This window comes from Gossypium hirsutum, chromosome A01, assembly GCF_007990345.1.
Source record: "Gossypium hirsutum isolate 1008001.06 chromosome A01, Gossypium_hirsutum_v2.1, whole genome shotgun sequence".
NCBI lineage: Eukaryota > Viridiplantae > Streptophyta > Magnoliopsida > Malvales > Malvaceae > Gossypium > Gossypium hirsutum.
In genome coordinates, this window is record NC_053424.1 from 3,244,992 (window position 1) to 3,259,845 (window position 14,854).

The 14,854-nt window shown below is 34.0% G+C and overlaps 2 protein-coding genes and 1 long non-coding RNA gene across 4 annotated transcripts; 2 read left to right on the forward strand and 1 right to left on the reverse strand.

Annotated features, from left to right (window-relative positions):
• The first annotated feature begins 883 nt into the window (after positions 1-883).
• On the forward strand, positions 884-5,757 carry LOC107932680 (protein NARROW LEAF 1). Its single transcript, XM_016864739.2, has 6 exons — positions 884-1,040; positions 1,956-2,487; positions 2,649-2,792; positions 3,139-3,379; positions 4,143-4,643; positions 5,090-5,757. The coding sequence occupies exons 2-6, from the start codon at positions 1,993-1,995 to the stop codon at positions 5,518-5,520; spliced, it is 1,812 nt and encodes a 603-aa protein (XP_016720228.1). The 5' UTR covers positions 884-1,040; positions 1,956-1,992; the 3' UTR covers positions 5,521-5,757.
• A 1,220-nt stretch (positions 5,758-6,977) lies between these two features.
• LOC107932683 (uncharacterized) lies at positions 6,978-10,259 on the forward strand. 2 transcript variants are annotated; one of them, XM_041074244.1, is made up of 5 exons: positions 6,978-7,164; positions 7,734-7,852; positions 7,943-8,808; positions 9,209-9,592; positions 9,760-10,259. In XM_041074244.1, coding segments are annotated over exons 2-5 (1,344 nt in total). In that variant the 5' UTR covers positions 6,978-7,164; positions 7,734-7,760; the 3' UTR covers positions 9,762-10,259. The 2 variants fall into 2 exon arrangements, with proteins under 2 accessions (XP_040930178.1, XP_016720230.2); XM_016864741.2 differs by having other exon boundaries at positions 7,734-8,808.
• Positions 10,260-10,575: 316 nt separating this feature from the next.
• LOC107932684 (uncharacterized) lies at positions 10,576-12,203 on the reverse strand. The gene is made up of 2 exons (XR_001693470.2): positions 11,688-12,203; positions 10,576-11,348 (listed from the first exon to the last, which is right to left on the reverse strand). It is a non-coding gene; the product is annotated as an uncharacterized lncRNA (long non-coding RNA).
• Between the last annotated feature and the right edge of the window lie 2,651 nt (positions 12,204-14,854).

A 14,854-nucleotide genomic window follows, 5' to 3' on the forward strand; every position in this document is an offset into this window, starting at 1 on the left:
TAGTTTGAATCTTGACCTTGGTGTCAACTGATTATTTAACCATACTTGAATCTTAGACTTAGGTATCAGCCAGGGGTTTGACTAGGTGAAGTTAGAAAATTCTTATAATAGTAAAAATATAATTTTATTATTTTAATAATTTATATTTTTATAATTTTCAAAATATTTAATTAAAATTTTATTATTTTTGAAGTGTTAAAAGTGTAATTTTATCATTAAAAATTTAAAATTTTAAAGAGTCTAAATAGAAAATTTTTATTTTAGGGAAGTCGAGTCTTTGTCAACCCTCCCATTCGTCATTGGTATGAATCGTAAATTTATAATTAACATATTTTATCATTAAAAACATTTAGTATTTAATATTATTGGTAAAAATTATTCTCAAAAGGTAAAATGTTTATTTTAAATAAAATGTTGTACATAAAAAAATAAATTATTTACATCGATTTAAATTATAATAAAATATAAAAAAATAATTTACTAATAATATCTTGATATACAAAATATGGATTTTAAATGTTTTTAAGTAATCAATATAAATTATTTTTCAAAATTTAATTTAAATAAATATAAAGATGACATATAAATCATAATTTTTATAAATTAAAATATACAAAATACTGTATAAATATTACAAAAATTTGATGATAAACACGATTCTGATCATGAAAATGATTTTCCAATTTTTATTTTTATTTTATAAATTATAGGTTTTGCATTGAGGTTAAAGAGTATTTTATAAAAGAATGATGTATTTGACATTATTTATAGGTTGAAAAGTATTTTTAAAAACAATAAATTCGAGACGAATTAGGATTGAACTAACGTTAATATGTCAAAGCTCAAACATTAATGAGGCTTAGCTCTAAGCAAGGCCCATAGCCATTAAACTCATTTTATGAATAAATAAAAGGAAAAAAAAAGTGCTTTATTTTTTCCTTGTTTTACCGAGGAAATTCCATCTCCCTTTCCCACTCTAGTTGCCCACAGTCACAGTTTCAGCTGTAGAACACGAAGGAAGGCTCTTCGCTCAAACAACGGCAAGTTCTTTTTTTCCTTCATAAGTCAATCTCTTCAGTTTTGTTTATTTATTTATTTATTAAGGTTTTTGGTATTTGTTTTTTTTTTGATTTTATGAATTGAGAATTTCTTTTTTAAAAAATCAAATTTAAAAGCAACTGCACTTTTTTTTTTGGCTGTTGTTTCTTAGAAAGAATGGAAATTTTGATGGTTTGTAATAGGATGAATTATTTGATTTTCTTTCGAATTTTGATTAGAGTTTTACGTGCATAAATATGTTTCGGAAAAAATGAAAAAAAATTTACGGGGGGTGGGGGGTCTAAATTCATTGTATATTATTCTCCATTAGTAATAGCAAATAGTGTGTAAACACTTTGATCATGATGAAGAACTCTTAATTTTATATATTTTTCTTTCTAAAAAAAGTAAATTTGACTAGAAGTCCCAATGATAAGTTATTCAAATTATAAGCAAATAATTTAATATGAAAAATTTCAAAATTATGACTCAAAAAATTTATTCAAAAAGTTAAGTGACCTAAATTATAATTTTCTTTAGAAAAAAAATCAAAATAAAAAAAAAATCATTTTTCAACATACAATGGTGGCAATATCTAGTTTCATTAATGAAGAAATTTAACGTGTCCTAGACAAGAATATGATTTATATTAAACATATCATGTTGATGTTGTGCTTATTAACTGTTTTCTATGTTTAGTATGTGGCGCTTATCATATTTTCATGTTATATCTAAAATTAACAAGGCTGAATTGAAGTGAAAAAAAATTCCCGTCGTTACATTTGGCCTTTCATGTTATTATTCTTTCAGGGTTTGAATCAGAAAGAAAGGGTAATCTTTTATTTGTAAATCATAGTCTAACTGCCTGCTTAGATGCTTGTGTATATTGAGTCATTGTCATTTATTATGGTTTCCAGGTGTTTCACTGCATTATCTGTTTAGCCAGTCCAAACGATGGACCGATCTAGACTTAATATGAGGGGTCGTTGCTCCGGTTCAACACCATCAGAGGAATCGGCTTTGGATTTTGAAAGAACCTGCTGCTGTCATCCTCATCTTCCTTCATTTAGTTCACCGACACTTCAGCCTTTTGCTTCGGCTGGACAGCACAGTGATAACAATGCTCCTTACTTTTCATGGCCGACATCCAGCAGGTTAAACGATGCTGCTGAAGAGAGGGCAAACTATTTTGCTAATCTACAGAAAGGAGTTCTGCCTGAGACTCTTGGTCGGTTGCCGAAAGGGCAACAAGCAACAACATTACTCGAGCTAATGACCATAAGAGCATTTCATAGCAAGATTTTGAGATGCTACAGTCTTGGGACAGCGATTGGTTTTCGTATTAAAAAGGGTGTGCTCACTGACATACCAGCTATCCTTGTTTTCGTCTCCAGGAAAGTTGACAAGCAATGGCTCAGTCCCATCCAATGTTTACCTACAGCCTTAGAGGTTATTCAATTTGACTTCCTATCCTTCCCCGTTTCCTCTGTTACTTATATTCTTTTACCTTTTCCTTTCTTATTACACTCTGGTTTTATCTTGTTTCAACCCCTTTTAGTTGGAATCTGGTTCAATATGCTGATAAAATAAGTGTTAAATATTTTAATCAGGGACCAGGAGGAGTGTGGTGTGATGTGGATGTTGTGGAGTTCTCATATTTCGGTGCGCCTGAGCCAGCACCCAAGGAGCAGCTGTACACAGAGATTGTGGATGATTTGCGTGGGGGTGATCCGCATATTGGCTCAGGTTCTCAGGTATTTTCAAGTTGCCTTGCACTGTTTTTTCCCGATGTATGGTAGTTGGTAGATTTTCTTTGGTGTACAAGAATGTTTGAGAACTTTGATCATCCGAATTAAGCTTTAGATCAACTCTAGTCCTATATGGTATTATCATCAGTGATTAAAAAAATCACATGTTACTTTATATATCTGGGCAATATGTTTGTGTTCACAATTAGTGACTAAGAAATCTTCTTCAGCGAAGTCTTAGATGACTGACATGTAAAACTTTATCGACCATTTCACATCCCTTTTTTGTTCATTTTGTTTCATGTCTCATAAATCTTCATGTACACCATTACTATTGCTTTTTTCACCTCAGGTAGCTAATCAGGAAACTTATGGGACTTTGGGTGCTATTGTGAAAAGTCAAACTGGCAGCCGACAAGTTGGGTTTCTTACAAATCGTCATGTTGCAGTTGACTTGGACTACCCAAATCAAAAAATGTTCCATCCTTTGCCTCCAACACTTGGTCCTGGTGTATATCTTGGTGCAGTGGAGAGAGCTACTTCATTCATCACAGATGATCTTTGGTATGGCATTTTTGCCGGAACGAACCCAGGTAAGGATTTTATGATAACTCGAGTTGCACTAATTCTCTTTTTGATTTCATTTTGAAGCTTATGCTGCAACATGAACAAACCACTTAACTGTTTTGAAGTTATCCTAGTAAGCTTTTTAAAGATGTCATTCTCATTTCCTTTAGAAACCTATCCAATACTGTTGGTTCATTAAAATCTTCGTGCCAATGTTTGGTTATTGTTACACCGTTACTTTTGGTTGGTGGGCGGATATGTTTTGTGCTTTGCTTCCTTCTTCATGTTTCTTTAATTTTGCGCTTGAAACGGGATTTTTTTACCTTGCTTTTATTTTAACTTCCATGACCTATTTGTCTCAAGATCTTTTTAGTTATGTATCTTGTCAATGCCTTTGCACTATTTGGAATATGATTAGTAGTTATGGCTCTATTGAAATTGGACCTCATTGGGATTCTTTTTTGTTTATGTCATTGGACTAGTTGATTAAATGAGGAGCTCCCACTTTTTACTTGGATGGTGTATTTGCCGGTTGATACATCATTTGCTCCTGTTCTCTAGGAGACATCAATGGTTAAGTCTCGAAACTCCAACATGTAGGTCTCAAGTGCAAACTAAGGGGGTGGGGGTGGGGATATCACATTGGGTTCTGGTTTTTATTGCAAGTTGTTTCCTTATCCTCTTTCATGTTTGCCATTAGATCTACTAAGCAGGTTTTCCTAGTGTCCGTCATTGTTCACATCTTGATTGGTTTTCAGTCATGTTCCTAACAATTCCGTTTACTTGCAGAAACATTTGTCAGAGCAGATGGCGCATTTATCCCTTTTGCTGATGATTTTGATATGTCCACTGTTACTACATCTGTTAAAGGTGTTGGTGAGATTGGTGATGTCAAGGTTATTGATTTGCAGTTTTCAATCGGTAGCCTTATTGGTAAGCACGTTATGAAGGTTGGAAGGAGTTCTGGCTTAACATCGGGAACCGTATTAGCTTATGCCCTTGAATATAATGATGAGAAAGGCATATGCTTCTTAACTGATTTTCTTGTCGTTGGCGAGAATCAGCAAAGTTTCGACCTTGAAGGTGATAGTGGAAGCCTCATCATAATGAAGGGTGAAAACGGGGAGAAGCCAAGGCCAATAGGAATTATATGGGGTGGAACTGCTAACCGGGGCAGACTTAAGCTAAAAGTTGGACAGCCACCCGAAAATTGGACCAGTGGGGTTGATCTCGGGCGACTGCTCAACCTCCTCGAGCTTGATATCATCATAACGGAGGAAGGGCTTAAAGGTTTGTCCCTTCCGAAACACTTCTTTTAGCATTTTATCAATTCTGAGAAGATGCCTTGATGTGTAGAATGATTTGAACTGTCTCTTTGATGCCATGACTGAATTTTTTAACCTTAACCGTGTTATTGTTGTGCTGATCATAAAGATGACTAAAGGCCTTTAGTTTGAATGCATATTCTCTTCGTTTCTGAGTGAGTAATCTTAGTTTAAGCGTGTCTGTCGTATTTCCTCTTTAATTTAAGAGTTCTCTTTGGCAAGATAGACCAAGAGAGACAGAACCGTGTGATGGACGAATATCCGAATATAATGCTGGAAATTGAACTTACACTTCAATTACGGTCTTTAGGCTACGAAAAGCCATATTCATCGGTAGGCATGCACCATACAAACTTGCTATGGGACTTCACAACTTGTTCCTAATGTTACTTCATTTATTTTTATTTACAGAAGCAGTGCAAGAACAAAGAGCTGCCTCAGCAGCAGCTATAGCCTCAACGGTTGGGGACTCTTCGACCCCGGATAGAGCTCTTCTAAAGGACAAAAGCGAAAACAAATTTGAGCCATTGGGTTTTCAAATTCAGCATATCCCATTAGAAGTAGACTGCAACAGCCCGGAAACGAATCCATCAACAATAAAAACAGAGTTTCATTTGGAAGATGGTATCAATGCTGGTCCTAGCATAGAACACCAGTTCATTCCAAGCTTCATCGGACGGTCTCCCTTACACAAAAACTTCTCTGACAAAGTTGTCTCCGAAAATCTAGCATCCTTAAGGAACGGCTGCGATGAAGACCTTTGTGTTTCGTTGCATTTGGGTGACAACGAAGCCAAGCGGAGACGTTCCGAAGCTTCAACCAGCACCGAAGAACCAAAGTGAACTTTTTTTGGAGATTGAGCTGGTGGGAAACTGAGACCCACCATTGTAGTTGGATATGGGTTGCAGTCCTATAACTCTAATCAAGTGAGTTAAGGCTGCAAATTGTACGTGCTTCTTTTAACTTTGTCAACTTACTAGGTCGAGTTAACCTCAGTAAATTAGTGATTGAGTAAAGTTTTTGTTTCCTTTTAAATAGCTCGACTCGACTCGTAATTTAAGGCTCAAAATTTAACTCGAGTTGGTTAAAGTTTCACTTTTAAAAGAGCTTAATTTAAGATAAAATCAAAATATTTGCTCGTTTTATGATTTATTCAAACTTTATTATTTATATTTAATTTTTGTATATGAATATGAATATATATATATAATATTATAATGTTTTAGACCTTCGGTTGATGCGGACAATTTAATTTTTTATCATGCGGTATATCTATTTTGTTGACACCTGATAATTGTGTTATTTATTTATTTTAATAAATAGAAAATAATTTTAATTATGTTTGAAAAAATATATTTGATAATTTTAATTATCTCAAATATTTAATAATTTTAGCAATTATATCAAATATATTTGCAGGGTCTTAGATTTTACGTTAATTTTATTTTTTTCCTAAAAAATAAATTATTAAATATTTAATTTCACTAAATTAAATTTATTTAATATTTTTAAAATTACAATATATATATATTTAACAGAATTTGATAAACATGTGTTTTGAAATATTATTATAAAATAATAAATGTCTATAACTAAAATTAAAATAATAGTGATTTATTCATTTAAACATTTTTTTCACTACATGATTATTAATTAAAAATTTTAAACCAGAATTGGTTAAAAGAAAATATCATAATTATTTCAAAGCATCAATGAAACAAATTTGGACTTCATACAAATTGAAAACTTCAAGGAAATCAATGTTTTCTCCTATTGAAAACTATTCACAGAACTTCACATAATTCAAAATTATTCATTTATTTTATTAAAAATTATAACTAATTTAATATATAAAAATTAATTAAAAAAATAAATATAATAATTTAAATAATTACTTAAAAATTAAATTAAACCACAATAATTAAAAAAACAATTTGTTAACATAATTGTTTAGTAATCTTTTTAGAAAAATGAAAATAAAAAGTTTTACAACATAACACTAGACAGTGATAATGAAATAAATAAATAAATTGGGAAAATTGTTATACATATATATTCCTTTGTTTTAATTCCTTAATTAGTGTAATGGTACACTTTTTTTTAATAATAAATAATTTGATATAATTTAATTAATACATAAAATCGTACATTGCACCAATAAAAAATTAATAAAATATATTTAATATGAATTATTGATATATTAAATTTAAGATTTTTTTTTAAAACATATCAAAATAAATGAATATATGAGAATACTGAGATAATATAAAATATAAATCAAAGATCTGGACCTGTAATCTTCAAAGCCCAAACCTAACCGAGTACATTTTATGAAGCAAAAGGGAAAAAAAGGTGCTTTTTTTCTGTTCTCCCGAGAAAATACCGTCTCCATTTTACCTCTCTTGCTGCTCATAATCACAACTTTTTAGCCTTTCAGCTTTGAATTCACTGTAGAAGTTGAAGGAAGGCAATTCGTTCAACCAAAGGCAAGTTCTTTTTATTTTTTCACAAAACCAAATTGGAAGTTTCTTGGGGTTTTTTTTCCTTTTTAAATTTTTTTACAGGTATCTGGGCATTTATTTCTGTTAATTTTTGATGTTATGAATTGGTTTTTTTTAATATTGTAAAAATTCAGAATTTAAAGCAAAGTTCATTTTTTGGCTGTTATATGTTTTGTGATAGGATGAATTATATGATTTTTTCTGGATCTGTTTAGAGTTTCTCACGCATGAATGTGTTCAAAAAAAAGAGAAAAAATTATGGTTTTTAATTTACTATCAAATATATCCTACCAATTGGTATAAAAAAACCAGCTTGAATTGTGGTAGCTATGAAATGAAGAAAATTATAGTTTCATCTGCAAGAAGATAGCTTGACTGTTCTTGTTTCCTTAACCTATTTGTAGGAACTAAAATTGAGCTAGCAATGAGTTTAATCCGGTTTTTCGAATCATTTTGCTTGTTCTATTTTGGAGATTTTACTGTATGACAGATTTCGCCTTAAGGGTCTTTTGATTGATGCCACTTTTGAATTTCTATTGTTTGTTGAAACGTAGGTAGCCGGTATACATTGGTAGAATTTAATGGCAGGTGATGATGGCCTGCCGTCTTTGGGTCGTGTAAAGCTTACTGATCTCATACCCTCAGAGGGCTTACCTTCAGACTCTTACAAGCTGTCAGTCTCTACTTTATCACAATCTTTTGCTCAATATTCAGCTGCTGTCATTCAGTTTCCAGCTGCTGATGCAGCTCTTTTGAGATCCAGTTTAGATTCTGCTCCCCTTTACTTCCAACAAAGGGAAGCATACCCATCCGCGGACATGATCCACACAAATGATTCTCGTGAATGGTGCAAAACGTCTGGTTACTATGCTGATCCGCAACTTTGGCAAGAAACTTATGATTATAGACCAGGCTTAACTCCTATAGAGCCCAGTAATGCAATGGAGCTTCCTCCAGGTGGTTTGCCCGACATATTTGGCTTGCTTGGTAAGGCAGCACGAGGGATACTGGATGCTATGAGCTATTGCTTGAATTTGCGCAGCTCTCCGTTTACCGAAATACTTGATAACGTACCATTAAGAAGCAGAGAAGTATCATCTTCGGTATTATCTGTGTGCTGTCATGCAAGGCCTTCTTTTCATGGGGCACAACACCACAATTTAACAACACAGGATGATGGTCAATTGATGATGTTCCATGACCATGATCACCAGGTTGATAAAAGCTTAATATCTGTCGTTAAGTCGGATAAGGCAGGTTTGCATGTAAGAGATTTTCATGGTCGGTGGTTTCTTGTTGATGGGGACCTTGGTCCTCAAGAAGCTGTCGTTTATCCCGGACTAGCACTTTATCAAGCAACTGCAGGTTATGTCAATCCTGCACTGCATAGGACAGAGATTAATAATATTCCGGGTAACATGTATGGACGATGCTCTTTGGTTTTCAAACTCATGCCCAAATCCATGACCTGTCTCAGTTGCTCGGAGATGAGAGCAGCTGGTCATGGGGTTGAAGCTCAGTTCCAGATTCCAGTGCCAGTTGATGACTTCATGCAGAGATCTCACCCAACTGATCAGCTCTTTAATAGAAACACTTTCCAGAGCTTCAGTTTCCCGACTGCCCAAGACGGTAGGCAGTATTTCTCAATATGTATGCAGCATTTTCTTATACCAGTTTTGGTCCTAGACAAAGCAATAAAATGACTATAATAGGAAAATATTTTCACAATTGTCTAGCTAGTTCTCCAAGTGAAGAACAATAGAAATCATGCCTAGAAATGTGAAGGGTATTATCAATACACTTCATTAGTCATGAATGCTGGACCGGGATTATTGTTGAATTAATGTTTTGACCCCAAAATTTCCAAAAATACAGGCAAGATAGGGGTTTCGATAGTTTGATCTGGACCATAACATTTTAGTCTTCTTGATGTTGGATTATCGTTTTTGTTATATTATTTTTCTGTCCATGTAGCCTTAGTGAGAAGTTGTTAACAGCAGGTCCTTGGATCAATGAAATGCTGGTACAGGATCTATGAAGCCCTTGATGAGAAGAAGGAAGAATAATACAAGATGCAAACCTCTGCCTCCTTCCAAGAGATTACGGCTTGAGGCTCAACGTGTCCTTAAGGAAAGGGTTCAGGATATTGCGGACAAAAAGGGAATCAAACTAAGGTTTTGTAACCTAAAAGAGTGTGAGAATCACATTCATGCACTTGATAGCCCTTGTGCCAATATCAGAATGGAAATCGGGTGGCCACAGGGAGTGCCATTTGTTCATCCCCATGATTTACCTAATAAGGCAAAGATTGGTTTTCTTGAAGCATATGAACCTGGTTGGACTGCAACTCATGATATGGATTTAAGCCTGACAGAACCAGGACAGGCCAGCCAACAGTCAGCAAACTGTAACTGTAAGTCTCTGTTTATGTTTCTGCCAACACCATGAAAATTTTGCTAGATTTATCTCGAGCATTTTTAATCGTCATTAATATACGCTAAAGTGCATTGAATTTCTTTTTTCCTCTGATGATGATCTGAATGCTGTTAACTGAATGAGTTATATATATATTGTCTGCAGGAAACGGAATGTAGTTCCCTTTTGTGCAATTATCCTTAATGAGCTCATTTGTGGTGATCTTCTTGGAGGATTTCAACTCGGAGGTTATGTATGACATGAGCTTTTCTGCCAAACCAGATTTGAGTTGTACTTCAACGGCTAATTCTAACAGAACACAACACCACAACATGTCTGCAGACCGAGTATGGTCTGCAGAAATCAATCTGGATTTCCAACGCAAACAGCAGGATTGTTCTGTTGAAACCCCAGCCCTTTCTAAACTGAAAAGGTTTTCACTGTATCAATTAGCAAACAAGACAGCTCACAGACATGTCTGTATAAACTATAAGGAAAGAATACATTTGTATGTGAATAGTTAGCTTCTTAGGTAAATTTCACTTTGTGGTCTCAAGGTTCTTCCATTGCTCATTTCTTTTTGGTTTCTTGAGTTCCCTCCATGTTTCAGCTTTCATTTTGTAGAGAAAACAAAAATTGAGGAATAACAGGGATCTTTTCAGTTTGATGACTTGTTATAGTGGCAGTTGACGCAATTTTTACAGATACAAATCTACTTATTTTGAGGAATATCCTTTGCTGTTATTATATTTATTAAAGGCTCATTGGTATATATAGTTGTTTTCAAGGTGTATGGGTTAGCTCAAATTTAGTAAATCTTTGTTTAGGGTCTCAGCGGGGTTAAGTGGACGGTTCAACTCTTGAATATGTCTATCATGTCGGATTTAACTATAGCTCGTTCAATGGTAGCCAGTGTTAGGTTTGCAGCCTTAACCTACATTTAGGCACCACAAACACAAACAATACCAATGAAGATATTCATTATAACTAATTGAGCCTTACGGTGCAACTGCTTGCACTGGTTAAATATATGAACCCTAGTAAGGAAATGATTTAAGGGCATTATCCAGAAGAGTACAAGAAGCCGAACATGTAAGGATGCTGATTCCAATTGATGTTGATCCGTGTGATTAGTGAATGATGATACCTACCTGCGATCGAAGCACCTACTGTAAGAGTGCCTGCAGGGCATGAGGCGATGAGAATGTAGTGCTGACTGAACCTTGCAGATAGAAACAGCTCCACCATAGGAGTTCTCTATCAGCCAGTGCTTGTGAGTGATTCCTTCAGGAGTTGACTCAGCTTTCAACTGCGAAATGGTGGTCGGGTTTCAGATGGCAGCTCGACGAGTGTGTGTTACCGTAAAACTCTTCCAAATTGTAAAAAGCCCTTTGTTGGGGAAGAAACATGTGGATAACTACATCACCTGGAACTATGACAAGAAGAAGCATGGCTAAATAAGTTTTAACAATCAAGAAACTAGCTTACTTGATCGGTGTAGAACTCATATTTTGCCCGGGCCTTAAAATAAATAAACCAAATTTTGAAAAAAAAAATCAAAATGCCTATTAAAAGTCCATTTACAAACAAAGCTACCAACCCAATTACAGCCAAAAATTAAAACCTAAAAGAAGCCCAAAAGCTTAGAAACCCTAGCCCACAACCTATTTTCGGAAATTAGAAACTCTAGCCGCAAGCCTCAACCACCCACTTCCAACCACTACCAAGTGGCACATGCCTCCATCACCGTTTGCCTGCCATACAAGAAGAAGAAAAGATAACAAATATATATAATAAAGTTTGTAAATGGCTATAAAGGCCATACTAGAACCGATTGTAAAGGGGGGGATCGATGGTATTTTGAGGAAGAATCGACTGTATTTTGGGGAGAGAAGAGATTGTATTAGAGGGGGTTGTATTACAGAGACTTTTGGGAGAAATAAGGAGAAAACAAGTTCAAAAGGTGTTTGTCCTTATTTTTATTTTTTTTATCTTCTTTCTATTCGTTCGTTTTATCTATTTTACAAATATTTTTAACAAAGAAAAAAACTTGTAAAAAATATAAAAAAAAGGGAAAGAGGGAAGGATCTTACCGGTGTTCAGTTTTCCAACATCGTGGACGACCGAGGAAGCCACCGCCGAGGATCGGTGGCCTGAAACCGAATGGATTCTTGAGTTCTAGGGTGCTTCTCATTAATTTTTGAAGGTTTTTGGGTCATTTTAACCCCAAATCCGGGCTCTACTCGAGAAGAGAAGTGAAAAAGGGCCTCGGAAGATTTTTCGGTCACCGTGGACGGCGGCGCCGCCGTCGGTGGCCGGTGACCTGCGTGACGGTTGATGGCCGGTCCGATGACCGGAGGAGGGGAAAGGTTGAGAGAGTTGAGAGCCTTCTCTCTATTTTGAAAAATGAATGTAGGGTGATAAGGTGGTGTTTTAACTCTTTTTTTTGTTGTTTTTTTTTCTTAAAAAAAAGGTTTTTTTTATGATAAAAAAGAGAAAATAAAGTATGGTTTTAATTAATAATAAAAACAAAATAGTATGGGGGAATGGTTTTAATTAATAATAAAAAACAAAATAGTATGGGGGAATAGTTTTAATTAATAATAAAACAAAATAGTATGGGGGAGTAGTTTTAATTAATAATAAAACAAAGTAGCATGGGGGAGTGAAATCAACTTTTTTGCTTGGGACCATGCATGTTACCTTTAATTGGGTAATTTGCGCAATTGGTCCCCTCCTTTGTGCTAGCCTTCAATCGGGCCATATTTAAGTTTTATATTATTTTAAATTGGCCCTGCAGTCTGTGTGCTATTTCAATTTGCCCCCCTTTGCGCAATATTTTAAGATTTGGGCCATTTTTAATTTTAGATCTCGGACATTTATACGCAATTAATTTTAGTCCAAAATTCTGTTTCAATAATTTGTTTTACTTGTAAGTTATCTCTTGGATTTTGTTTCTTCTCTCAATTAAGTTTCAGTTATTCTTTTTAGAATAAACATGTTTCTACATATTATTTTGATTTTATACTTTTGTAATTATTATTTTTCTCTTTTCTTTTTTTTTTCACGTGCATACCTGTTTATATGAAATACCTTTATATTATTATTACTACTATATGTATATATTTATAATATTACTAATAGTTTATTTTTACATTATTATGTATATACCATGTAAATATTTTAATATTATATTATGTATACATTATATATATCTTTTAATATTGTATTTTTATTGTTTTGCATATGCCCTAATATTATATCGTTTATATATTTTTTTTATTTCCCATATTATCTTACTTTATATATTTTTTAACTATATCATGTATATGCTACTACTATATATCTATTTATGTAGTATTATTAATAGTTGTTTCTAATAGTATGATGATTTCTAATATGTATATATTATGTATTTACCTTCAATATTATATATCGTATATTTCTAATACTATTACTTTATTACTACTATTACACTATTATTATATTTTTACCCATTACTCTTTAAATACACTTGTTTTACCTTTTACTCTTCACTCACTATATATATTGTTTACTTATCTATATATTAACATACATATATATAATTTCACACATCATTCCAAAATTTTTATTTGTATTATTACTATTAATATTATTATTATCTTCACTATACTATCATTCTTTAGTCTTACATAATGATTGTTTATTTATTATTAGTTTTTTTTAATCTCGAATATTTCCTAGCTTATTTGTTATTATCTTTTTATTCGTTTTATTCATTTATTTGTTACCTCAAAATAAGATTTTTTGCAAATAAGGCAATGCTTGGTGTTTGGAAATTTCGAGAAAGCAGTGCCCTAACTTATTGGGTTGCCACTTTTCTCGTTGAATTCGAATAATTAAGTACCCTTCTAAGTTTTTAGAGGTTTTCTAAATGCAAGCCACTATCTTGGAATTTCAAAGCAATATGTCCTAACTTATTGGATATAGCGTTTTGCTGTTTCGAGATAGGAATTTCAAAAAAGGGATAACTTAATGTCAATACTTTGACGCTAGTGAATCCCAATTTTCAAAGTTAAAATATTTTAAAGAGGACTACATCTTAAATTTTTTTTTCTTTCGACATTAAAGACATTTGATAATCAATTAGGTACCAATTTTTGGGCGTTACGAGGGTGCTAATCCTTCCTCGTACGTAACCGACTCCCGAACCCGTTCTTTTATTTCGTGGACCAAAACTAATGATTTTAAAACAAAATGTTTTAAAGGTGATCCAATCACACCCAAAAAGATTGGTGGCGACTCCCGTTTTCTTTTTTTAAACTCGATTCCCATTTTTTTTCAAAATTTGGTTTATTTATTTTAAGGCCCGGGCAAAATATGGGTTCTACAGCTGCCCCTCTTTGCTCATTGTTGTGTTAACTGGAATAGAGCAAAGACTAAAAAGACCCAATTTTGCTCGGGCTTGCCGAGTTTTGAGTTCTTCGATCTGCTTCTTCGATCTGTTCCCTGTAAACACAGGGATGCCAAATCTGCTGTCTTCAACTTGTTCCCTATAAACACAGGGATGCCAAATCTGCTATCTTCAACTTGTTCCCTATAAACACAGGGATGCCATGCTGAAATCTTCGATCTGCTTCACTGTAAGCACAGGAATGTCAGATCTGCTATCTTCGATCTGTTCCCTATAAGCACAGGGATGCCAAATCTGCTGTTTTTCAACTTGTTCCCTATAAGCACAGGGATGCCATGCTGAAATCTTCGATCTGCTTCACTGTAACTCAGGAAGGCGATATCTGCTATCTTTGATCTGCCCCCTATCTACTACAGAGACGCCAAATCTATTTCTTCGATTTGTTCCCTGACGATACAGAGACGACAAATCATCTTAGATTTACTTTCTCGTAATCACGTGAAAGCCAAATCAGCTATGTCTTTGATTTGTTCCTTGTAAACACAAGGATGCCAAACCATCTTGGATCTGCTTCAGTGAAATCATCTGAAGGCGAGATCTGCTATGTGTTTGCTCTCCATCAAAACGAAGATGCCAAACTTCGATTCGTTCTCTGACGATACAGAGACGACAAATCATCTTAGATTTACTTTCTCGTAATCACGTGAAAGCCAAATCAGCTATGTCTTCGATTTGTTCCTTGTAAACACAAGGATGCCAAACCATATTGGATCTGCTTCAGTGAAATCATCTGAAGGCGAGATCTGCTATGTGTCTGCTCTCCATCAAAGTGAAGATGCCAAACTTCGATTCGTTCTCTGACGA

Coding starts and splice junctions, on each gene's coding strand:
- LOC107932680 (XM_016864739.2), top strand. CDS start 1,993: ATGGACCGATCTAGACTTAATATGAGGGGTCGTTGCTCCGGTTCAACA. Junction 3,380..4,142: donor TTTTGCCGGAACGAACCCAG/GTAAGGATTTTA, acceptor GTTTACTTGCAG/AAACATTTGTCAGAGCAGAT. Junction 4,644..5,089: donor AACGGAGGAAGGGCTTAAAG/GTTTGTCCCTTC, acceptor TTTTATTTACAG/AAGCAGTGCAAGAACAAAGA.
- LOC107932683 (XM_016864741.2), top strand. CDS start 7,761: ATGGCAGGTGATGATGGCCTGCCGTCTTTGGGTCGTGTAAAGCTTACT. Junction 8,809..9,208: donor TTTCCCGACTGCCCAAGACG/GTAGGCAGTATT, acceptor ATGCTGGTACAG/GATCTATGAAGCCCTTGATG.